The sequence below is a fragment of the Embiotoca jacksoni genome, unplaced genomic scaffold (genome assembly GCF_022577435.1).
Source record: "Embiotoca jacksoni isolate LCO1_2020_lvr unplaced genomic scaffold, fEmbJac1.0.p SCAF_7, whole genome shotgun sequence".
NCBI lineage: Eukaryota > Metazoa > Chordata > Actinopteri > Embiotocidae > Embiotoca > Embiotoca jacksoni.
In genome coordinates this window covers 1656995-1683434 of record NW_027185425.1, presented here as the reverse complement: position 1 = coordinate 1683434, position 26440 = coordinate 1656995, and the positions used below count along the sequence as shown (strand labels likewise).

The following is a 26440-nucleotide window of genomic DNA, read 5'->3' as shown; positions in this document are numbered from 1 at the left end:
ACAGGGTCCCGAGTCCAGGCAGGTTTATCAAACCAGAAAATGTGCCTGTGTTGTCTGAAAAATGCTTCTGTGCAACAAGTGTTATGTTTCCTCGCATAATCTTTTCGTCTCACCGTGTCTATTGTCGATTTTTCCAACATCACTGACTTTTTGAGTTTATTGTATAATCAAAATCCTTCGTGTCTCACCTGTGTTTGTGTATGATGGCGTTGAAGAGCTTGCCATCCCTCCAGCTGGTGGTGAAGTTGTCGCAGCGCAGGCCCTGGTATCCCTCCACCATCCGCTGAGACCACAGCAGCAGCTTCTCTTTGGCCGTCATGTCGTCCGACTGACCGTTCACCTGAATGTCCGAGATCTGGAGGAGGAGAGAAACCAGTCAGCGATGTAAGTTACAGACCGAGCACATGGTCCATTTCATTCCTTTAAACAATGCTTGCACAAAAGGCTCTTGAAGCTATTTTTTTTCTGGGAGAACTGAACTTCCGATTGTTGGTGACTTGGAAGAAAAAAAAAGCATTTTCTACATAATTAAAAAAATTAATCAATTTACAGACAAAGAAGAGTATATAAAACTGCCATAAATAGTTTTCATGGTAAAATTACAGGCATATGACTTTTACTTTGATACAGCAAATATGATTAAAGTGGTAGTTGAAAGGCAGAAACAAAAAAAACTAAACTTTTTCCAGTTTTCCCTCAGATTTCTTCCAGACTTCAGATGAGTCACATTTAAAACCTCAAATGGCAAACACCACTTTTACTTGAAGGGCACATGACATCCATTAAAGTTCCTGATTTGGAGGGAAGCACAAATGCTTTGTGATTACGGGAGCAGAACTCATGAGAGCGAGTCACTGGCAGCACATTTAGATAGATACGCTCCAGACAACCGATTTTTCAATGAATACTGCGGCGGCTGTAAATAATTGTTGGACTGTGAAAGAAAACCACCACAGGCTCGTTTTTCTGAGAGCTGCGAGGCTTTGCCATGAGTCACGAGAACACACTACTGAAACTCCCACAGTAACATGGTTTTTATTCCTCCTGAAGGAAAAGAAACTAAGAAATAAAGCGCATGTTTAATCAATGCAGACATTCTTTAAAGTTACATTTCAGACCTGTAGACACAGAAACATCAGACAGGAATTTTATTACATTTTGCAGTTGGTGACTATTTGCATTAATCCATGTGCCACATCTCTAATCAGATGTACAAATGGTACTTTGTCCAGTCCTTGGTGTTTATTTTCAGTCAGTTTGATGTGCCAGATGGGTGGAGGTCTCAAAGAAACTGCGCACATATGTTACAAAGTTGTAACAATCAAAGGAAACCTTTTGAAAACCTTTTTTTTTTTTTTTTCCCTGCAGAAAAGTCCACCTGCTCTGGGAACCAATCTGCTCCAAAGAAATATCATCAACTTCTATTAAGTATATTTGGTTTCTGGGTATCAGTCCTAGTTTTCTGCTCAAAGATAAAAAAAAACAAAAAAAAAAAACAAGCAAGCATCCAGAAGTGAAGTAAAGCTTCTGTATCGTCGTCACTGGTGATTTGCAGAGCTGATAAATTTCACAGTCTCCTACTAGAACAAACGCTGCTTCAGAACCACCATTAACTATTTCCAGCGTTTTTTGGGGTGTGCTGATGAGTCATTGCAGAAGAAAATCATTTCACTAACAGACTTTTCGATTATTTTTTTTTAAACAGGAAAGGGTGGAGAAAGAAAAAAAGAAGGCATTTCTTTCTTCTGCTATTTTTCCTTCAGAAGGGAAACCCCGATGATACAAATGTGGACGTGGGCACAAAGTGACTCAGAAGCTGCATGGAAACAGGACCTCCGCCCTCGCAGAAACGTTTTTGTTAATCGTCGTCGCTCTCTGTCACGAAGCAGGATCTTTATTTTGTACTAATACATTAGTATAGTAAACCGTGAGCTGCACCTGGGGGGGCTCGGAGGAAATTCACCATTGTTTGTGATGACTAGCATGTGCGAAACAAAAGAGATTTGTTCGGATTAAAAACTAGCTGCTGGATGACTAAGTGCATCCACATGGAAGTTTTTAGTTTAATTACTCAAACAACAAGCATAATAGTCCATTTTTATGGACAAACATTCGGGGATCATTTCTGTAGTTTCCACTGCAGTTTAAAGTCTCCGAGTCTGTCGAGCCCACGTCTACTGCCAGCTGTTTTTTTTTTTTTACATGGGAATCACTGAGTCACACTGAGGGCCGAGGAAAAGGATCCCAACATAACCATCATACACATTATAGCATCAAACAATCTTCACATACTCCCACTCTTTTTCCAGGAATCCACCAAAACCATCCAAATGTGCCTCTTCCTCATCAGGAGCACATCTGCCCTCTGACCAATGCTTTCCTCTGCTGCCGCTTGTGCTGACACAGGAAGTAAGAGCAATTTTAAACTGTTTATGTTACAAAATGAGGAGCCCCTGTTTGGAGACGTAGAGCCAACCTCTCGAGCTGTACGGCACCAAAAAAAATAAAAATATGAAGAGCCTTTGAAATTCCCTGAACTCTTTAAAAATGAATGAAAGGCTTTTCTTTGTTTTTCAGTGTTTAGTCTTCGTGCACTCAAGGATTGGACGAACAGTGGTAGTTGTGTATAAGAGCATGAGTGCTGCCAAATGTCCAATGAAGCCCATTTGGAAGTGATTGGCTGCTGGACCCGACTGTACTGTAACTGCTCTGTCAACATCAGGCTAAATTGATTTCTGAACATCGAACCGATTTCCCTTACAGAGTCAAGGAAGCAAACTGTATAAAATGTATGTCACTCATACAATGGAAGGATTTGATCTCTGGAAGTGAAGTGCCAATCTGCAGTTTAAAATGAACACCACTCAGGAATTGTCATTCAGCTGTTTCCAGCCGTAGACTGTATTTAGAAGTTGGAAGTAGTTTCCGGCCCTGAAAAATGAGCCAGAATCTGAAGTGCCTTAAGCTGCAATACCAACGAGGGCCACTAGAGGTCGGCTCCAAAAAGCCTCTGGCTCCAAAGATAACTCAACAATTCAACTTCTCTCATAAAATTAGCAGTCAATAAAATTTGTCCAGGAGTTGTCTCAGTTTTGTTAGCTAAAGTCACTCCTTCTTATTAGTTTTCTGGCAGTTCATCTGAAATAATCTCATCATTAATTACAAAAAAAGCTTCAAAAAGATGTGCTTTTGGGGGCATTTCTGTTTGATTGACACGCCTGTGGTGCAGTCGGGTTACGGCTATCGGTGGGCGGGGCGTAATATCGCCGGGTTTCTAATCAGATCGAGTCAGATCCACCGCTCACTCCCCCCCAGATCGTCCAAATATGGTCACTACCGACTCCAAACCGCTTCGAACTGGCAAGATGGCGCCGGACAAAATCCAAACTCGAGGCTTCATAATGTGTAATATATTACCTGGAAGTGAAGGATGATTGTCCATATCAGGCCCAGGGTCAGCTTAGGATTCCCATCTGCAATGTCATCATTCCTGATGTTGACCAGTTTGACCTGAAAGAGTGACATTAAAAACAGTTTGTTAGTTTATTTGTACAATAAACTCTGAGACACAATCAGAGCAATTCCTTTATGGGACACATAAATCTATATAGCAGGCTTTAAACAACATTTTCCCTCAAATCAAACAAAGAATAAAATAAAACTCAAGAAAGAGCAGAACAGAGACAGACATGAAAATACTCCTTTAATATAAATGTGCATTAGAATTGCTGTGTTTTCCTGACCTGTCTGTGTTTGAGAAAGTCCAGAGCGATCTGCACGTTCTGCAGCTTGTGGAAGCGCATTCGGCCTTTCTCCCGCGGCTGCAAGAGACGGGAGGACACCGAACATGAAGAGGAGCGAACACACCGGGTTTAAATGATCAACAGAACAGAGACGCCCCATGACTGAGGAACAGGTGTGTCATTGTTCAGTTACACAAAGATCTACCCTACTGTATTACTATATATATATATATATATACACACACTATATATCTTTATAGTCATGGTCCGGAAAATAAAAAATAAAAAAGAGCAAATTTGAAGTGCGATTCAAATTCTGCGTGGTTATGATAAAAAGCGTTTTGGCCAGACCATCACCAGATCTGACCGTAACATGACGCTGAGATGCATTCGAGATCCAGCCAAGATGTCTGCAGGTGAAAGCATGATGATGGATGATAAACGTTCCGAGCGATTCCACCAATCACAACTCGTTTTCTCTCCAAGAGCTCCCACCACCTTTCCGTTAGATCTTATACGGTGCGTTTGTCAGCTGACGACTGAGTTGTTTTTTTTTATTTTCTGGCAGCGCAGTCCCATCCAGCAGATCTCCAGCCTCTAAACCTGCACAGGTGATCCCGGGAGTGATGGCCGTAACATGCACGGTGCTCCATGTTGTAAGCGTTCAGCCAGTCTCAGGCTCTGTCGTTCAATTAGTTTCATTTCAGCTTGCAGTGATGAAACTTTGGCCCTTAGCTTTCAAAACGGTGAGGAAACCCAATAACTTGCAACTGCTGTTTGCCCCCTTTAACTCCATTTAGAAATATTTAAAGGACCATACTGATAAATTAACATGTTCACACTATTTACTATGAATTATGCACGCTGTTAACAGATAAATAACCAAAGATAGAATCCCATACTCTCCATGCTGGAATTGTTTGTGATTCAGTATCATATAGAAAATCATCTTTCAGGGACAAACTATGTCTTTGACATGTTTACTTTTTTTCTAACTCAAAATTACATCGTCATTGTGCAGGTGCACAAAGGGAATATTGATGGTGCATTCAAGCATAACCCGCTGAAAAAAAAAATGTTTGAAAATCCAACCCTTAAGAAAGATTTGAGAAAAGAACATGTGAATATAGAACAATATAGAAAAAAAATAAAGAAAAAAAAGTTTTGTTTTTCATCCCAAATTGAAATCTGGGATGTACAAGCTTCCTTAAATGTACGGTATGATCCTTTAACAAGACAAAAACAAACATCTACATTCAGGACGAAGGCATATTATATATTTTTACTTCGTTATTTTCTTCTTTTAAAAATTACAGATGTCATTTACAATTGATGTGACGTTAATTGTGGAAAAACACAACCATAAACTGTCTTCAAAACAAACAGCTAAAAAAAGTATTCAAATTAAAACGACTACCTCTCATCTCCTGACCCCGCTGGCTCACTGATTAAATGAAAGAGGACGATGCTGACACAAAGAGGGACCATATACAGGGAGTGTGACTGCCATCATGCACTACCCAGCAGCCACCTGGGGTGGTGACACATGCCACGCCTGAGGAGGCAGCCAGTCACAGTCCAGGCGCCACTCACCAACCGCACGTTCCTCACAAGGTCACGTTCCCTCGGCTACCACAGCAAGAGCATCGCAAGAGAGGAAGGCAGAGGCAGAGGGGGGGGGGGAAAGGTCAGGGCAAAGGTCAGCAAACAGGAATTAGAGAAAAGGAAAAACCAGGGGTCAAACAAGTCAGTGCAGAAAGGTTACAAGATGGAAGCAAAGAATGAAATTAGTGTTTTAAGGCTACATCACCACCAGGTGTGTTCCCAAAAGACCAGTGCTGAGGTAAGTAAAGTAAAAGAGTGCGCATAGCCTCAGCATGTACTGAAATGTCCAAAAGATTTTAAAGAATTAAAGTCAACACATGCAGAAGTGAAAGACAAGAAAACTTTTTCGACTGAGATAAACATTTAGAGCAGCTGAAGTAACGATGAGTCGACCGGACAGGAGAACAAATATGACGGCAAATGAAACTCAGTAGGTCAGGAGAGCAGGAGGACGAGAAGAGAGGTCTGGAGAGGACAAGGGGGAGGGGGTGACAGCAGAAGCGGATGTCCTCGTATCCGAGGGTCAAAGGTCACCAAAAGCTCACCAGTGTCTCTCCGGAGAGCACCTCCAGCAGGGAGATGAGGTTGTGTCCATCTCGGAGGTCCTCGTACAGGTCGGTGATGTGCCGCTGGGCCTGCGGAGAAAAGAGAGGGGAGACCAGTTTTTATTTATTTTTTCAGTGATAAATGATTGATCCATACAGAGATGTCACTGATTTATTGAGTATCTCATCATGTCGGAATCAGAGCTGAATCACAAACATACACGCTAGGCACAGATTCATTTAATTCAATAACTTAATCTCACCTTAAAAAAAAAGGAAGGGAACTTAAAAGAAAGTAAAAACACGACAGCGAGGGACAGAAGTTACCTTCTACAGCAATTTATTGCTTTATTTTCTTTAATTAAACATCTTATTTTCATAGATTTGGCCGTTATCAGGTGGGTATGATATCGTATGACACATCAGGTTAACAACGGCAAGGACCACAAGTGAGCGTTAGATGATGGGATGTCGACAAAAACCCAGTTTAACCCCCTTCTGCGGCGTCTATAATTCCTTTATACGTGAAACAAGTTACTAATTAACGAAAACTAAAGTTTGTATCATAAAATATGCAGCTCTAAAAATGATTTCCTTCTTATAAGCTACAAATGTGTGAAATTTGAAGTTCATAGGTGCTACTGTTGTTTTACAATTAATAAAGTCCTTCTACTTTTGTTGTACCGAGAGCATCATGACAATGAAATGTTTATTTTTATTTTTTTTTTCCCAAAACAATGTGTATTCCATTTAAGCAATGAACCGTAGGTCAGTGGGGTTTATATAATACGTTATTGAGCATTAAACAGAGGTTTATAAAATCAGGTGACAAATGCAGGCAACTAGATTATTTATGTTTAAGTAGAGGCTTGTAGTGGGCTAAAGTCAAAGGTCAAAGTTGTACCATGAAGTTGGTCTGCTTATTTCAGAAAATTTGTGAAACCTGGGATTCGTTAGCACATTTTTTTGTGTTATCATCCTCTTGGTGATAATACGATGTCCTACAATTTCACCGGGAAGTTGTTAAGGTCACAAATATTATATATAAAAAAAAAAAAAAAAGAACAAGATCCAAACCTACAAGTAAAGACCTAAAAAGAAAGTTTAAAAAAAAATAAAAAAATCAATATTCCTCAGAGACTTGTATCTCTTTAGACCGCCTCTCCTGAAACTACGTCTAAACCGTGCGTTCCCACCGCTATTTGTAATTATCCTTTTAATCCCTTGCGGCCACAGAACATGTAAAGACAAGCTGTAAAGCAGAAAAAGTTGCTCGCGGTGGTTAGAAAAGACTACAGAGACTTAAAATGAATGGGGGGTGGGGGGGGTGGGTGGTGGGAGGTTACCAGGTAAAATATAGAGGGTAAGGGAGGGCGACACAGACATGCAGGCAGGAATAATGGAAGTACGTGTCCACTCAGCACTCTGCTCACAGACAGCACCTACCTCTGCCTTCCAGTGCTGATGGGAAAGGGTGGGAGGACAGGATGAAGGATGGAAAGAAGAAACAGTTTGAGGTGAGAGGATATAAAACTGCAGGGACTCGTGAGGGAACAGTGAAGTAGAAGACGAGCACACAGCTGCTGGTTGGACAGCAAAGACATTAGACAAAGACAGTTTGTCGTTTTCATCTGTTTTTTGGTTTTTTTTTAAGCATTTAAATTTGACCTTTTAAAGTAAAAAAAAAAAAAAAAAAAAAATAGTAAAAATGTGTTTTTCTGTGTTTCACGGTTTTGTCTTGATTACAGCGGGATCAAATGAGATAAAAGAGCTTCAGTAAAACACAGAATGACGCCTGGTTTTCATTCTCTTCAGTCCACAGTGAGCTGGAAGACGCGCTACAGTAGACGGCTCTCTGTGAGACAGCTGATCACGACAACTGAGCCTCGCAGTTGAATCCCATGACTCCGTTCGTGGGATCCGTCCGACGCCGACCGCCTCGAGTCTTTCGGACCGAAAATCGGAGGGATTCACAAACAAAAGCCTGAGAGTCATCTCGGACAGAGCGCCGCGTTTTTTTACATAATTTAACCATCCTACTCTTATATGAAATCTGTCCTTATACGCAGTATATGTATTTGGATGTTTGCTCCCAAAAAATATGTTTTCTCCATTTCTGTTGTCAATGTAAAACATACCTTGTACTTTTAAGAAACTTTCCTCTGCTCCACTTATGAGTGACACAATAATAGTTCATAAACTGGAAGAATCACCTTTCTTTGTCGTCTATGAGCAAATTATATCTTTGAACACGTTGTACTGTCGGGATAAACGAGCAAATTAAAAGCAGCACAGTCGGAAACTGTGAAGGACATTTTTGTCATTACAAATTAAATTAATCGATTAATCAAGAAAGTGATTGTCAAAGTACTCAATAATGAAAATAAACAGCAGAAAACAAAGATCTCTACCACTGATGTGCTGGATGAGTCAGCATATTTCCAGTTATTACATTAAATCATCAAACACTTGCTCATTAAATGTTCAAAATTCTAACATTAGATTTATTTATTTTGTATTTTTCTTATTGTTACATGTCATTGACTAAATGATGCAGTAACTGGCTGAAAAAAGATGAATTGACAAAGAAACAAACTACAGAAACTGATCGAGTGTGGGACTTAAGAATTATTACTGCTTTTCTGTAGTTGATTGATCTTTCTTTCTATTTTGTGGATTTATTGATTACAAATCACAGGTTCCCAGAGCTGAAGGTGACATCTTCATATTTCAAATTTTGTCTGATCATCGGTACAAAACCCAAAGATATTTAATTTATGATGATTATTGAAATAAACGTTTGTGGAAAATCTTCCCATTTGAGAAGCTGCAACCAGAGAATGTTTTTTTTTTTTTTTTTTGGCTGATAAATCACTTAAATTATCAATCATTTCACTAAATTGTTCAGTCTTGACAATTTCTCTGAAATAACTAATCATTTCAGCACAAATCGACAGACACTGAGAACAATTATTACAGTAGCTGCAGCTCTTTATTCTGCAGCTGACTTCAACTGTATTTCACACGCAGGAGGTGTTTTCGTTTTAAGGGTCGTGGGACACAACACTTCACAAGTTCTGTTTCATCGTACCGTGGCTGCGAACATATTTAACACCGGTGGCCCAACATTCGATAAGAGAGTTCTTGTTCCCCTGCAGAACCCCGAGGAGCCGCCCGCACAGCCTGGATCCCAGATGTGGAACCTGCGCGGGCCCGGCCCACGATGCTGCTGTTCCTGAGTTCCAGCTAAAGTGAGGCCAGGTGGTCGTGACTCATTCGGTTAATATGAATAGCACGGGTGGACTTTATTGTTCAAAGAGGATTGGTATAATGTTTTTCAGCTTTTCCAAAAGGCGCCTCGGTCTCTAAAAGAGAACGTGTGGGTGAATCAGAATCTGATTTCACTCCGTGTTCTCTTTGCTGGTAATCCGTGGCTGGTTCAGCTCATTTTGTCTGGCAGCGAGACTCAGATCAAACAGCTCAGTTTCTTCTAAAGAAAACAGTTTGATGTAATTGGAGCTATTGTAACCGCATGGGATACGAAAGCAACTGCGAGAATTCGACGTGAACACAACAAGCTTTAAGGTTTGTTTCAAGACAGCTGGAGTCCTTCTGCTTACAATCAATGGTTCCTGTTTGGAGTTATGCGCTCCAAATGAGATGAAGTTAACATTTTATTACCTTGTCTGAGTTTTCTGGTCCACTTGAATGTAAATTTGTTATGAAAATGAACTATTTCCATTAGTGAGAGCTGTTGAAGTGGGATCTTACCTTCATCAGGTGTTTGTTGACCCATTTTGTGAAGGTCTTTTTCTGGACTCGGTCCCGTTCATCTGAGGGAAGACAAAACAAATAGCAACAGAATTTAATGATGTGTCTACGAGTTTTTGCACGTTTCACCTTGTCAACAACAAATACGAATCAGCTTTTTCCCCAAACATATCGTTTCATTAATGTCTAAACCTTCCGGCAAACCTTTAGTTTTCATTCATTTCTGCATGTTATGAAAGCCAGCGCAAAGAAACATAAACAAGGCTTGCTTGAAAAAAAGGCAAACAATGGCTGGAAGGGTTTCATCCTTTTTAATCAAAAGTTTATTTTCTTATTTAATCATGCAATTATAATCCGACATGGGAAATAAATACGTACAAAGTTGGTGAACTTAAGAGCAATGATTTCCACATTTTTAGACTGCAGCAAAAACTACTCATTTCCCACTGTCACCTGTTGTGAACAACGAACCAATGGGAAACTTTTTCTTTCACATGGTTTGTTGTGATCATTTATAGAGGCCTGAAATAGTGCATTTATCTGCTGATTTATGAGAAAAACATTGTGTTACAGAAATGATAAAGTACATTTTTCCTGTTTTCCCATCGTCTGTCATCCCACAACCCTCTGAGTCCTGACCCCCGTGGGGTTGGGAACCACTGCTTTACAACACGGTCGAATTACAGAGTTTATATTTATGGAGCCACAGTTATGGCCTCAGATCTTATGAAACCCCGAAGGGAAACATTTAAAAAAAATGGTTTCACAAGTTACAGATAGTCTGATAAATATTTGTGTTGCCCCAGAGACACCACACAAAGCGTTGAACAATGGATTTCAGCAGGGACAATATACAACAGAAGATGCTGCAGATGACCCATAAATGGAGATGATGGTATTAATCAAAAGAAAATGAAAGGTGTCCAAGAGGAACACAAGCGAATGACCTCTGACACCCTTCAGATTAGTGTTTAAACTTGCAAGATGTATTGCTTTTTGTTTAGATTTCACAATCTGATTATTCCCAACACACCGTCACATACCAGCAGGTACTGTACATACTAAAAAGTTCCCTCTAAATCTTATCAAACCTATGTAGATATAACCACCAAACGAGCGCTTTCACCTCTTCGCCACGGCGATCAGGGTGTTTTACAAACAGTGAGCCGTGATCAGGGTCGACGTGACGAGACAGTGAAAGCCATTGTTTGTCTGTAATCAGAGGAAGTTGATCGTATTATGTGGATCTGCTCTTGAGATCAAAGCTCGCGTAAGAGAAGTGATCAGATGGAGAGGGAACAGAGGAACCAAAGACGACGACGACGACGACAACGCCTATTTCAAGGGTGGCATCCTGTCGATGACTCACAGCGACGCTCACGACCGCTCCGGTGTCTGAACAGAGAAGTGAAATAAACCGCAAAAAAGCAGAACAATTCATTCTGATACTGCACTTCATCACGAATGCCCGAACGTCACGCACGCATGTTGGATAAGTGTCATACATTTTTTTTTTTTTTTTTGTCAGAAAGTAAATAAGCAATAACATGTCAAGTCTCCAGGCAGCTGCTCAGCACACTGCTGTTTCAGTATACCATTAACTACGATGTGAGGAATCAGGTCAGACGGAGGCTGAAAGCTGCACTTAACATTCCAAAACCCAAACCAGTGAAATACATAACAGAGAAAAGCAAACTTTACTTGATCCCTCAGACAAATAATGTGCCTGCACGGCTGACTTTTGTAGCCCGAAGCAACAGACTTGGCTCGGATGTTTCCTTTCATCCCGGGTCAGAGACGAGGTGTGAGACATCAGGTCTCCTGTGCTTTTAATGCAGTGGTGAGGCCAAATCATTTTGACACTTCAAGCCCCCCCCCAAAAAAAATTCAATGCGATGTTGGATTTTAATCACAAATTTTAGTTTTTAAATGGAGAGTTTTTAATCTGTATTTTTATCAAAAAATTCCAATCAGAATTTCATGTACAGAGCAAAACAGATTTCGTCTTAGTGATCTATTTGGGGTGTCGGTGCTTTTGACCAATAAAAAGCGGAAAAGACGTGACACATAAAGGGGTGTGGCCCGTTTCATTAAAGGGGGGCAGAAGACCACTGAAGGTCCTGAGTAAATTCAGACAAGAGTCAGAGCAGTCATTCAAGAACTGAAACACAAACTCAACTCGTACAAATCAAAGAATACAACTGCAGTAAAAAAAAAAAATTAAAAAAAAATGTAAGTAAGCATTATGTCAAACTCTACCTTTCCTGCACTCCGTGGCCTTGAGCACCCCCTGGTAGTAGGAGTCCTGTATGAAGACCCCATCACTACCCACACTGTCGGAGGAGTAGTTTCCGAATTTCTGCTGCATCGCCATGCTGATCTCAAATCAGTACTCAAAACCAAAATAGAAGCCGCTGCACGAGGAGAGATGATGTTGTCTACTTCCACTTTCTTCTTATTGCCTGCTGCTTCAACACTGAGGGATCCTGTCCTGAAGTGGGAGTGTCCGAGCCACTCATTCAGCTACTGAACTTTTTTCCTCCCTTTCTCCATTTGCTGTCTCTTGACATTCAATGCAACTTTTTTTTTTTTTTTCTTTTCTTTTCACCAGCTCTTGCAAAATGCCTGCCTGCGGGCTACAATGTCAGAAGCTGCCACTCACCACAGAGAGGTCTGTAGAGAGAGAGAGAGAGATGGGTGAAGATTCTCTTCCTGCCTCAGCCTTGTTATCTGCACTTAGACTCCGCCCACCGAGGCACACCTCAACCAAAAACCCCCTAGACCATGTCTATATGTTTATTATGCAATTGCATTTTCTTAACTAAATTACATACTTACATTCACATGGGTGGTAAACATTGTCTGAAGGCTGCCACAGGTTCGACTTCATTTCACAGCTATATAATTCAGGCCTGAAACTCTCTTTATATGGGCAATCGATCACAGTGAACTTTTCACTGCCTTTACTTTTTGTAAAAAAAAATAGGGCTTTCGAAGAACAACAATTTTAATACAAACAGCATGTTGACAACCTAACGCACATGATCCTTTTCACTTAAAACAAACAAACCCAAAGGTAGCTAAATGGTAATAAAAATCGTATTATTGGCGATAATTTGTAATCGATCATTTATTCTTCTTAACGCCAGCACCACTCTCTTTGAGTCACTATTATAAAAGCACAAATGAATCATGTCAAAAACGAGATTATCTTGGGAGAAAGGTCCAAGGACAATCTGAGCACTGATGTACTAAAAAACATTGAACAAAGCAGGTCATCCAGGGAAGAACAGAGCGGTTTAAGAACTCTTCTGCCTGACCATCCACAGTGTCTAATTAACAACTGCACAAAGTGGAATTTTCACAAAGACCGCACAGATCTCTGATCCAGAAAGGGGGTCGATTTGGGGGGAGGGAGGGATTTCTCTAATTTGGACCAAATTGTATGGAAACGGACCACTGAGGCGAACTAACCCCGAATGAACCCCGCGTGCTCAAGCTCTCCGTCAGCCGTGTGTGGTCGGAGGCAGATTGACGAGACGCGCCGCCACAGAGCCTCAATGAACAGCCTGTTTCCTCAACACACAGACGAGGCCAGCAGAAACCACGTCCTCGGCCATTTTCTTGAAATGGCGAGAAAACATCGAGCGCGAAACGCTCCTCTGCCATCGGGACACAATCAAAGAGAAGCTGGCGCGGAGGGCTTCGTTTGGATGTGGGATGTCTGCAGGAGAGAATCCAGCAGCAGAAAAAATAGATGCATTTAAGTGTCTCTAATAAGAACAACCTGCAAGACCTTTAGTTTGATTTGAAACATTTGTTCTGGACTATTTCAATACCACATAAAAAAAAACAAAAAAAAAGCAAAGCAGCAGAGAGGAACCAAGCTGCTGCAGAAAATTACCCAAGAAACAAAGCAGTTTCTGTGTCTCTGCGTGCGTGAGGAGAGGAGGCTCGTTTGCATCTTTTCATGCAAATACTCTTTCAAAGAAGCTTCTGCCAAAGATCGCGTGCACGCATCAGCTCTGATAAAACACAGTGCTTCGACCAAAACGGAGTCCTGCTTTTGTTTTTGTTGGACTTCAAGGTGCTCTAAACTAGCACCTCCACACTACCACATACATGTCCCATCGCACCTAAATATCTGCAGCACCTTTCACCCTTAGGAACATCAGTTTCCCGCACAGTTGCTGACATAATACTGAGGAAGAGAAATTGTTGGAATACCTGCAGAGAGAGGCAGCTTGTTGGGACCTGAGAAATGAAAGCTGCTGAGACTACTTCACTATACCTTGAACCGACCCTGTAAGCTGTGCATGCTGAACACAACAATAAATAACAGCAAAGACTTTGAGATATTAAAACTTTGCTAAGGAGAAAAATCCCTCACTGATTTTTTTTTTTTTGAGTATCTCTAAAACCTAATTTGTGCAGTTGCTTCCCTTTGAGGTAGTCTGGTGTGACCCGATCCACTGCAAAACTTTTAGTGTTGTGCAGAGATCAGATGCACAATCCTTATTTTGGTTTAGGATGTCTCGATGTTATCAAACACTGCAGTGAGACTACTTCTGATTTATTATTCTAAAACCCAATTTGGTATACTGATTAAAAAGTACTGAAGAGGGATAAGCACTTTTTTCTGATCTAATTCTGTGACGTTCCTTTCGGTCCCCATCAGGCGGCTCGGTACACACAGTGCAGGACTGCGTGGATATTTTTCATTTCCCCGACTCCGCAACGACCCCGCCCGGCCCGAAAAAAAAAGTCTGCCTGCTTATCTGTGCGAGTGTCAGCATGCGGTATCAAGACGACAGGAATGTTAATCAACACCGTGGATCATCTGGTTCGCAGGTCCGGATGGGGTTTACGATGGAGGGGTTTGATGGGATGACTGTTTGGAGGAATGGAAGCCAGGCGGCATCGTGGGGCAGATCCAAGCGAGGGGGCTGGCAACGAAGAGGGCACGACAACATGCACGGTCACAGAAGAAGACAAGAAGCTCCGTCTGTTATTATGACTGAATGGAATTTATTCCTTTTCAAAACAAACTCAAGTGGGGAGATGCAGATGGACAATAAACTGAATGAACCTGAAAAGCAACAAAGAGGCATTTCCAGGGTCCTTTAAAGTTGTATTTTAAGTTGCCCGCATCATGTTTCCTCACCATAATTATAAAGGCTTCATGACTCCAGGTCACTTTTGCAGTAAAAGTCATGTTTTCAGACACTTTGTGTACAAAAACACATGTACTTGGCCACGCATAGTGCTTACATTCTTGCAGCTATGGAAATATGAGAACCGGGTAATTGCTGGATTTATGATCCTCAGAACAGCCGAGGCCAATTAAAAAGATAAGCTCATTTGCTCAATACTGTTTGTCTCCCTCTTGTGGTGGACACAAAACATGGCAGGCGTCTGAATATGTCACACTCTCATATAATCCATTTTAATATCAAACTCGTAGCTGACAACCTCCTTTGTGCCGAGTCCCGAATGAGAGTTGAGATTACTGTTGAGAAAGGTTCACTTGGGGCCTTGCCGTGTTGACATATGTCACTTTGAAATACGGGACAAATGATTTGTGTAAATGGTTGCTGTGACCACACAGGCAAAACACACAGAAGCTCAGGGTCCATCGGCGCACTGTTTTGGATAAAACACCTCTGGAGAACTCTAAAGTTTAAAAGGAAAAAAGGGATTTCTGCACAGAACGGAAAATGTCAAAGACCATTAAAATATCTAATAGAGACATTACAGACAGATTTTGATCACACATTCAGGGGGCATTATAAGAAAGTAAACAAACACGAAATGAAGTTTACATTCAGCCTCACAAAGCGACTGTTTACTTTTAGTGTATCACTAGTCTATACAAATGTTAACACCAATGATCACATCAGGAGGAAGGAGGCTCCAGTAACAGAGGAACACGATTTAAAAGACCATAAACCCATAAACCCATAAACCAACTTTGTTTACACTTCAGACCTCTGTTTGTAGTAAATAAAGTTGCCATTACAGTAGCACTGCATTATTGACTAATTTGCCAATTATTATTTATTCTGTCAATAAATAATTTTTTTTATTAAAAGTCATTAAATAATGAAAATGTTTACTACACGTTCCTGGAGGCAAAACAGACATCTGAAATGGTTTCAATCAACATTTCAGAAGATGGAGGCAGATATTGACGTTTTCAAAAATACTTAAATGATAATCAAAGTTAATCATGTTGGTAATCGTCAGGATTGCCCAGGTGGAAAGGAGACCGTCACTGACATCGCTCAGAAGCAATGTTGCCTTTGTTATGACTTCTACAAAAGTGCATTAGAAGTTAACATAATAATACAAGTTTTAAGTTTTGCCAATGGCCCTGGACGCTCACTGTTCTGACCCTCAGGGCTTGTTGTAATTGTGGGTGGAGGCACCGACATGGTTAAACATCATCCCAATCACGACCCCATCAGCCCCTCCCAACCAGACTCTCCTCCTATTACCAACACCGAGAGATGGAGAGCGGCGGCGCGATCGGACCTACCTGCGCAGCACATTCGGCTGTACAGATGAGAGCCCACTTCTCCGCAGCTCATTTCATGGATGTAATTAGTTCGTCGGTATAGATGTTCCCAGTCCAGCCCGCTGCACCAGGACGGCACAGACGGAGCCTGCATTGTATCCTCCACTCCGGCCATCCCGGTTCGTGTTTGTGCCGCGCGTAAAAAAAAAAACCGCAGGGCGCGCTGGACTTCCCCGAAAACGCCCCCCTCACTCGCGTATATCTCGTGTGTGTGGTACGAAGCACCGAAAAACTCCCCCCCCCCTCTCCTCTATAACGAGAGCAGCATGGAGGAGAAAGGGAAAAAAAAAAAAAAAAAACAGGGTCGTGTCAGATTGCACAGACTTTGTCACAAGTCCAGCCCACTTTTGTTTTGTTTAGTGAAATGAAGTGGAGAGTACTCGGCGGCTACATCTTCCTCTGCTGTCCCCCTCGTGCGTCACGCGAAAAAAATAATAACGATTTGTGCCTTTGGAGCGCGTCTGGGAGGGACATGCCCGAAATATACGCGCCGGAGCCTTGTGTATGCTGACGGGAGGACTACACGCTACGGCACCTATTTTAGCGTGTGTGATATGTGTAGCTCTCCCCGAGATTACATAAACCGCTCCAGGGCTCCTAATGCAAAGCAGAAACTAGAATAACTTCTGGGAAGACGCAGTTGATATGTAATAGTTGCAGCCAATGAGACGCTCCTCTCTTTTGTCTCTTAATTTAAGGGCAGTGCAACTTTGACAGCGCGTACATTTCCCCACCGGTGATAAATCATCACTTTCCCTCCACATCCACAGCAGCTGTGGGTCATAAATATTTTCTGACAAGGGAAGTCTTGTTGTTTTTTTTTCCCCCTCGTTCTTTTCGCAACTTTCAGAAATATTTGTCAAAAACGAGCAAGCATTAATTCTAATAGCAGATACTTTTCATGGCGCTGCAGCTAGATTTATTGAGGGGGAGCAGTTTCTAAAGTACAATCGAGGATTGCACTTTAAGCAATAAAATAGTAGAGCCCGTCAGTACTTAAATTCATAATTATATGAACATTTCTATTCAAAACGAGCTAAATTTGAAGACCTTTTTATACCACATTACATGTCCGCCTGCCGGTTCGAGGCAGATGGCTCTGGGTCTCTTCCTGTTAATGGGGAGTTTTTGGAATTGTTGGGTTCCTCTGTATAATGTTATAAAGTGACTTTACTGTCTTAAGTGCCATGAAATAACCTGTTGTGATTTTGGCACTACATAAATAAAATTGACTTGACTTGAACTATTTGTCACAAATTATTTCATAACAAATTTCATTGAACAAAGCACTGGCCTATTTGATGTGGTTTTAAAGTCATTGTGGATGTGATCAGGCGTGCCCCTCCGGACAGCCATATCCAAAGTAGGAGTGAGAAATAGTACGTGCATCTGGCGCTATTAAACAATATTCAGATGTTGCCACGGCGAACACAAAGCCAGTTTTCAAGACGAAAAAGACAAAAGAACTGCACTTTACAACGTCAGTAAAAACAACGTCATGAAAAACACGAGAGGAAAGCGTCTCCTGAAGCTGCACGCACGTCTTTAACATTAAAGTAATTCAAACTTGCGTCGGTGGTTCGACATTTTAGCGGGAACCGTTGCCAAATCAGCTCAAAGGCGTGATCGAGACTTCTTCCACAAAGCGTGTCAAGGAGACACCACAACATAAAGCACACTGGTTTACCCCACCAATGTGCTTTATGTTGCACTGGTTGTGCATTGTTTCCTTCAATGACTGAGTTTTTTTCACTTTTCTGTTCCCCCCCTCACCCTCCCTCCCTCCCTCCCCAGCCTGTTATTACTGCCACAGTGAAAGCAGGCAGGAAAGTGAGTCACAGCTGCACACCGAGAGCCAGAAATCGGAACCCGACTCGAGTCTGTGGCATGTGGTCTAGCAGACACAGACGCCCGTCTGCTGGGTCCTCCTTCAATGCTGGTGCACATTTGGGTGTGGTTTCCTCAATAGATTAGACATATTCTGCATTAAACCCGATGTTGTGGATCAAAAGGGGGGCTTTGTAATCTTTAGACTCTCTGGAGATCTTTACACAAAGTCCATTAGCGGAAGTCTCGAGGTAACAGAACAGTGAAAAACAACAGCATCAAAGTGTGTTAAATGAAAGTTTAGAATTTATGGGAACGCATTCACTTGAAAAAAAAAACAATCCCTTCTTAATTATCTGCACCAAACAGCCCTCAGATCCCTTAAAGGTCTTGAGGATCAGCGTGAGCATTTGTTATGACCGTATCCAGGATACACAGTCCACCGTCCTCCGTGTTGAGTTTACTACCATTAGCCGGCCGCCATGTGCGGAGCTTTTTTTAAACCTGGCTCTGGGTAAAGTCCCTTTTACCTACTTTCACCCTCCCACTGTCTCAAAGGCACCTTGTTGCTGCAGTTCATTTTACACAAGTGGACAAGTCGTGTCCTTAATAACGAGGTGTTTGATTTGTACTGAACCGGTCATAGCAAACAACGACCGCACAGCCTGAAAATCAATCGCAACATCTTCTCCTTGTTGTTATAGATAAGTCAGGAAAGTGCAGACAGGTGCTGGGAGGAAGGAACGCCACCATTGCTGATGTACACGGTGTGGCCTTAATGTCTGCACTGCGGCAAACAGAGAACTGAAAGCAGATCTCCTCAAATGCAAATCAGGTGGATTATTGACCGAAGGTTAGAGATAATGCACGGCCTAGTTTTACGACACGGAGTTTCCTAATAGTTTTCTAGTCAAATATTATTCCAGGCGAGCTTTATTTGATCAGCACTGGAGTTGGTGTGCAGTTTACAGAACACGTGTAGTCAAACCGGACAGATAAAGAGGAGATGAGGAAATAAGACGGTTTTGATTTGTCCGTTTTTGCTTATGTTCTGAACACATTTTGTGTATTAAGCACTTTCCTTCAAAGAGAAAGTTGTTTGCTTTGCTTTGACGGCTCGTCACCGTGTTGAAAGTTGCTCATCCGGTCAAAACAAAGTCAAGAAAATTGTGGAAAACAACTCTTATCTCCTCACGGTGTATCCTCTTTGAAAGCAGTTAACAACACAGCTTAGACCACTGGGAGTGATAAGGGAAATGTACAGATCAGTTAGTTATGCATAACAACCAACAGTTGAACAATGGTGTGTAACCCAATACAGTTATATTTCCCTTCAATTTAAATCAGCTCCATAAAAGTTGAAGGATCCGGATGTAACTGAAGGCTATTTCATTGTTTTATGAAGCTAATCTAACAAAGCCAATATGATGAACTGTTGCAAACTGCCTGGTGGACAAACAGGTTTCTCAAAAAAAAAAAAAAAAAAAAAAAAGAAAAAACCCATTGTATTTGTAACACCTGCAGACTGTCAGTCAGAGATCCTGTAAATTGCCTGAGGGTGTGTCGACATGTAGGGCGAGACAAGCTGTGTCAACAGTAAAATGTGCCCGAGGTGTGTCTGGTGACATTAAAAGCCACAGATGGCTGCAGGTAACCTTCAAACAGCACAGTTGGGTCAAACGTAGTAATTCTTTTCCCCCCGCAGCACATGACTGATGTGTGAAGAAAACTTTTAACAATGAAAACATTCCAAGTAACAGGTTGCACAAGTCTTTTAACAATGCAGGGAATCCAGCAGACGTTGTGTAAGAGCTTAAACTCGCATCGAGTCACTTCGAGGGAGCTACACAACTCTGATCTCTACAAACACAAAACGCGGATGAAATGATGGAGCGTTTTTTTTTTGTTTGTTTTCTTTAAGAGACTCTTGTTCAAGGAAAAAACCCAGAGCTGGTGCTGAGGTGTGCAGACCAGAGCTCTGACGAAGCCCCCCCCCCCAAAAAAAAAACAACAACACCACAAGAATACTTCCTCTGCGTCATCACATTACAGCCAGCATTTACAGGGTTAACAGCAACATCGCACACACCACAGGAAACCGAGACGGGAGAGGGGGGCAGTGAGGAAGAGAAGGAAGGAGCGCGATCACACGCAGGGCGAGAAAGAGAGCAGGGGGACGACGGACGACGACGACGGCCGGCGACGAAACGATTTGAGGAAAAACCTTCCTCTTAAGGCATTAATGCCCTCAGCTCTCCTCTAGTCAGCTTCGGAGCGATTCAAGTTTTCCAGCTTTTCTTACCTTGCTTCTTGCGTACTCTCAACTGCCAGACAACGATCAAGGTAATGATGTGGCCCACAACCACCAGGGTTGGGAACACATTTCCAGGGGGGCTTGTCGGCATCGGGCCTGGTACAAAAGTGGAGAGTCCCGGTCCTCTCTGAAGACAGGTGGGAGCGCTTGGTGGAGGGGAGGGGGGGGCTAAAGGTGAAAGGGTGGGGGGAGTGTGTGGGAGGAAAAAAAAAAAAAAAAAAAAGGGGGCAGCGCCTAGGGGTGTGGTGTCATCCTGGAATTTATAAAACGAGCAGCCAAGTTGTCCGTGACTTTATTTTTACGAGAGGCAGAAGAACGACAGAGCACCCCTCCTTCTCCGCTCGTCTCTGTGACTCAGTCCTCTGGCAGAAGTGGATGATCTCCCTCCCTCTCTGCCTCCCTCCCTCCCTCCCTCCCTCCCCCTTTTACTCTGTGCTTTGCGCTAACTGTCCCTCTCTTTCCAATACATTCAGTCGTCTTTGTCGTTTCAACTTCCAAAATTAGCTCCAGTTCTTCAAGCGCAGGCAACTTCGGAGCCCTGACGTAGTTAGAAATACGCTTTCTTCTCATCCGTAGCTCAAGTGACTCCCCTGGTTTTGCCCTACAGGAGTTGACTCGCTGCTCGCTGCAGCCCGTCTGTTAAGAGTTAATATATGAGGCTGCTTTGTTTGACACACACACACAGAGCACCCTGACTCGGGTCAGCCCTGATAAGAAGCAAAGTAAAAAGCGATCGACGTTGAGCCAGTCTCAAAGTTTCCAACTCATTCACTGACTCCAGAAGATTTTCTTTCACCCAGCGAAGCCCATTTTCCATCACGCTTTACGAGTCACGGATCATCCAAAGCCAACCCCCTTCCTACTTTTCCAAATATTTATACTGAATCCATGCCTCTGTATTTTATTTTTCCCCATCGCAGACTAACAATTCATCCTCGTTATGTAACTTCACTATGTTCCCTTGACTACTAATTGCTTCCTTATGTGCTTGCACACAACCAGTGTGCATGAGCTTCCCACAAGCATTTTTAACTGGATACAGTTTTACCACCAGAATTTCCAAAGTACAGCAGCATTTTTAACCCTTAAATCAGAAAGTGCTTTTCATTTGTCCTCTGGACAGGTCCTGTTGTCAAAACACAGAGGAGCCTTGAGGGAGAAATTCTCCTCAGAATAGACTGAGCCCCTTCTGCCACTTTAAGCACTGTGATTTAGATGTGTTCAAACCAATCAGTCAGCTATAATCACAACTGTGAGTATTTCACCTGCCAAGGAATAAAGCGATGTGAGCTGTAACTGCAGGATGCAAAACACCTGCCCTCTTCACCGGTGAGGCGTCAACAGCATCTCGCTGCAGGACAAACGGCATCGCTGCCAATGTTTCTGTTGTCTGAACAATGTAAAAGGAACCTTAGCTGCATGATGAGGGCCCACTCGGAAACACAACACCGAGCCCAGTGTCACCATCACGCAGCTACAGCAACGCAATGCACCACGACACACGTGCTCCATAAAGCAAGCGGAAAACAAGACAACACAACCGAGACTTCAAGCCGCTTTCGGCATGAGAGGGCAGAGTCGATCTATACACGGAAGTCTGTTCATGTGCAGGCCTTGTTCTGAAAGCATGAGAGTTGCATGAATACGTTTAAAGTTCCCTCCAAAGACCAGCGGCTCAATCAGAAGCAGAACTTGCGACGAAGAAGAAAGGGGTCGTTTGTCAGAGGCTGATGTTAATCTTTAAGTGTTGGCAGTTCTTTTCGGTGCCGAGACCTCATATGATCCCAGCTTGAAAATGTCAACCAAAAATCCCCAAAGCCTCCCAAAGTGGCAGAGCAATTTGGCAATCAGTTACAGTGTAGATTGAACAAAAGGGAATTAAAAAAAAAAAAAAGCAGAGGAAGCAGATGTCTGGATTTAATTCACTCCACCACTCCTTTGTGGGAGGAGTCAGCCCACTCCGAGCATGGTATGTGTTCGCTCAATCATTCCCATATTGTGATGCATTCTCTGCATACCCCCACGTACTCGATGTAGCCAAACCTCACAGGTTATTAAGTAAAAACTTCTTTAGATTTCAGTCAAAATGCCTCGAATATTAAATGGAAAAACATTTGTCTACGAGCCCAGGTAGGGTTAGAGGAGCAGCGAGAGGAATGCCACTGATGTTTTTCATCTGCAACCTTATCAAACATTACTAATTCTGGGAGTGGCACTGCCCTCAGATGACATGCATAATGCAAGAAACTCATCTCGGCATCAGTTTATTTCTGATGTAGCATCCTCAAGTGCACAAAGAAGTCTTTAAAATGACACATTCCTGTGAAGAAAAAGAAAACCTACCGTCTGGTGATCCTGAACAGAAACAACAGCACAAGTCCATCTTCTCCCAGCGTCTTCAAAACTTTTAGAGAAAATACAGAACTGCCAAGGAGTCACATCTGACCTCACAACATTCTGATCAAAACCAGGGGGGCGTGCAGAGAAAGCACGAGAAAAAAAGAAAAAGAAAAAAGGGGAGCGAGAGAGAGAGCGAGGGAGAAGCGGAGGCAAGGCTGGGAAGTGAAAACTAGACGGCGTTGCGAGTTTGATTCGATTTGTGAGGCTTTCCTGCAGTGGAAACAGCTTCTCATGTGTGGTGGTTTCTGACGAGCGCCCCTGGATGGAGTCCATGTGCGGGGCTTCAGAGACTCCCAGGGACACATTCACATTTTTATACAGGGTTTAGACAAAGAACGGAAAATTATTTTTGCCAGCGAGCTACAATAACAAAGGCTTTTCTGTGGGAGCCATAAAAAAAACACCAAAAAAAAACAGTTGGAGACAATTACAATTATCCCCCCATGTACACACTATATGGCTCTGCAATGGCTTTGATTTAAAGCTGTGCCCGTAAGAGATTGAAGATTTTACTGATATCACTAAATAACTCTTGGTAATAATTATCTCAGTAAAAATATGGTAGTATTAAATTGGTTAAATAGATTTTCGACTTCTGTCCGTTTCCTATGTTTGCAGGTCAAATATCTTTGGTTTTAGGTTGTAAAACAAAATATTTTTCGCTTCTTATTGACATTTTAATGACTAAATAATTTGCAGAGAAAGTAATTAATATGGAAAAGAATCATTATAATTGCAGCCCAGATACCGTACAGGCAAAGTTGAAATACTTGTGTAAATGTAAGGCAGCATGCAGTATGTGTACATTATGGTATGTTATCTATGCAGCTGTGCAGTATCCCTGAGCCCACCCAGGCCTGCTCCTTCACTGGGATGCCTTGTATTCACTGTTCTGTGCAGGGGAGAGATGCGGATCAGCCAGTCAGGGGCCTCCCTGCTGCCCACACCTCCCCTGGATTTAACACCAGGGAACATGATACCAGACACTACCAGGCAGCGTGGGTGGTGTCTAACTCAAGGTCCACAGTATTAAGTTATAAACTATAACTAGCTCCAGCCTTATTCTGGCATCAGAATAAAGCAGACGGCGAGCGGGTAATTCTGTGGGAAGAAAATCTTAAAACCACCTCAAACAATGTGTTGGCACTTAATCAAAGAAACAAAAGGTCCAGCCCGCGTCTGTTATCTGATATGCTGGCGGTGAGAGACACACCCCGATACCTGCTACATCCTCTTTGGTCCCCAGCACCAACCGAGACTCGCCAAAAAGTATTTCTGTGCTGACACCTTTTGGTAAAGAAACAGAACTGTTCCTACCTTGGCCGTGTTGAATCAAAGCCTCCATGAAGTCTCTAGGAAAATTCATTTCCACTGGAGCTTTTCTTGTTAATTTCTCTTTTCTACCAGAAAAATGCAACACATAATACTGGACCAGGAGACAGCAGATTACTCGCTCTGTGTTCTGCCGTGGCACATCTATTCAAGTACAGTATGGCCTTTTAAAATGTTGGAGTTTACTTCCATTGCAGGCTGGGCTAACTGAGGGGCAGATGGAAGGTGGCAACTGCCACATGTTTTCATCTGGATTGCTCCGCTGCTTCGCCCTTCTTGTGGAGGCGCAGGCAGGAAAAGCTGAGTGTGGTTTAATTGGACTCACATTTCCCGGTCTCTGCTGAGTCATGTATCAACCCTGACAGCGGAAAGTTCTCAGGCAGAATCCATATGAAGGTAAAGCCTCGCAGTTCAATATGTGGATTGTAAAGACGCTAACATGTTCTGTAAGTCGTTATGTATATTTATGGGAAATTAAAAATGCTGCGCGTTTTAGAAGATGAAGACAAATTGACCACTTTGGACGTTCTGCATCCAAACATGCAGGTGATGCATGTAAATCATCTCCAGACAGCAGGACAGTGTTTGAAGCAGGTCACTTTTTCCCCAGCAGATGGCAGAATTAACAACAGTCGATCTGGTGAATACACAACATGTATTCTAGATACAGAATATACATAGTAAAGACTCAGCATTTCAATAAGTTAAATCTGCAAATGTGCGCATGGAAATGACACAATACAAGCCTTGATAATATCTAAATAATAATATTATGATTGAATTAATCGAAGAGTTAATCCATATAAAAATAATAACTAACTAGGAAGTGGGTATATTTACATGTCTTTAAGTAATTCGAGTTGATCTAGATTGCAATAAAGCCCCTGACAAACTTCTCCATGGAGATTCTGGAAACACTGCGTGTGCATTTTAATTGAAATACAGACTGTAAATAGTGCAGGAGAGCCGTCTGCTCTATACGTCCATGGAACAATCATATATCAGCATCGATCTGTAACTTCTGCCGGTCCGAGGCAATAGAGCCACACGGACACACCGCATGTTAAATCATAATTTAAGTGCTTACAAATTAGTCCCTGCTTTTTGTTTAGTTTCACAGGAAGGATTAGACACATTTCCAGTGGACATAAAACCCAGCAGATGTTAAGCATCACAGGCCACACTTCATGTGGACTAATTGAAAGTAACAACTAAAACCAGCACTGTAATACTGGCTCAGTGATCAGTGCTTCTTATAAGTGCAATTATATTCTAGTTTTAGAGCTTTAGTCACACTGGTTCCACGTAGTTGATCTGTGAAATTAGCTGAATTATAAAATGACTGAATATGTATTAGCGGAAAAAAAAATATTGCTTGAAACAGTCCCCTTTTTAACACCCATTGTAGAAATGTATACATAAAATCCATTAAGAGGTTTAGTTATAAAACTTGGGACTTAATAACTCGTCATTCAAGCAAGACACAGGCACACCCTACATTGCATAAAGTGGCACGTAATTGGCAGTCTGTTGTTATTTAGCTGTATGGGAAATGATGGGACCATTACTTCTATCATTCGAAGATCAAATTATCCCTCTCTCACCCTCATAAACAGAACCAGTGCCCATAGCAACACTCAGACAGCCTGAAGCAGGAGGAAGAGGAGGAGGAAGCTCAAACCTTCTACGAAGTCAGGCCAGGCCTTCTGAACCTCTTGGTCTTTCTCAGGGTCTTCTGGTGGAGAGCTCCAGCCTCCCTGAAGCAGAGGAATCTTCAGGGAAGCTACTGGACTCTCTGATGGGACGACAGGGTCGGGACAGTTTGCCTTCGTGGCCGGAGTGTAGGAAGCCTCCGAGGCAACATGAAACTGAGGGATGACTTCAGCAGGAACTTTCTTCTCCGGGACTTCCTTGGCTTTCTCGTCATCAACAAAGTCAGAATCCACTGCTTTTTGTTCTGGCGGGTTTCTGAAAGCTGCCGCTAGAGGGGTTGTCAAGTCAGACTCGGGGGTTTTCACTTCTGTCACAAGGCTGAAGACCTCAAAATCCAGCTGCTTCTTCATCTCAACGTCACATGATAACACCTCATGGAAATCTTGGGTCACTACATCAGTGATAACTACGTCCTCAATACTTCCCTTTTCATCTTCCTCTTCCTTTTCAGTGCGCCCTGCCAACACAGAGATTTTCTGGGGGTTCACCACCACTTGTATGCCAGGTTCAAACTTTTTAAGTACCTCCAAGGACAGTTTTTCGTTTTTTCTTCTATCATCTGGTATTAGTTCGCTCGTAAGCTCCTTGATTGTAGTTTTATGCAAATTTCTTG

The 26440-nt window shown here is 42.3% G+C and overlaps 1 protein-coding gene across 14 annotated transcripts in view; it reads right to left on the bottom strand.

Annotated features, from left to right (window-relative positions):
• The window catches only part of pleca (plectin a), a 94532-nt gene that overhangs the window by 25977 nt on the left and 42115 nt on the right, over positions 1-26440 (bottom strand). For 4 of the 14 annotated variants that reach the window (XM_069176254.1, XM_069176255.1, XM_069176263.1 and 1 more), the window contains 6 exons: positions 9665-9726; positions 5894-5983; positions 5337-5372; positions 3744-3821; positions 3418-3510; positions 189-355 (listed from right to left, as the gene is read on the bottom strand). In XM_069176254.1, the coding sequence (XP_069032355.1) occupies positions 189-355; positions 3418-3510; positions 3744-3821; positions 5337-5372; positions 5894-5983; positions 9665-9726 (526 nt within the window). Of the gene's footprint in view, positions 1-188; positions 356-3417; positions 3511-3743; positions 3822-5160; positions 5242-5336; positions 5373-5893; positions 5984-9664; positions 9727-11923; positions 12713-16202; positions 16382-20370; positions 20527-26440 lie in introns of those variants that run through there. The other 10 variants (XM_069176259.1, XM_069176262.1, XM_069176256.1 and 7 more) reach the window with 8 other exon arrangements.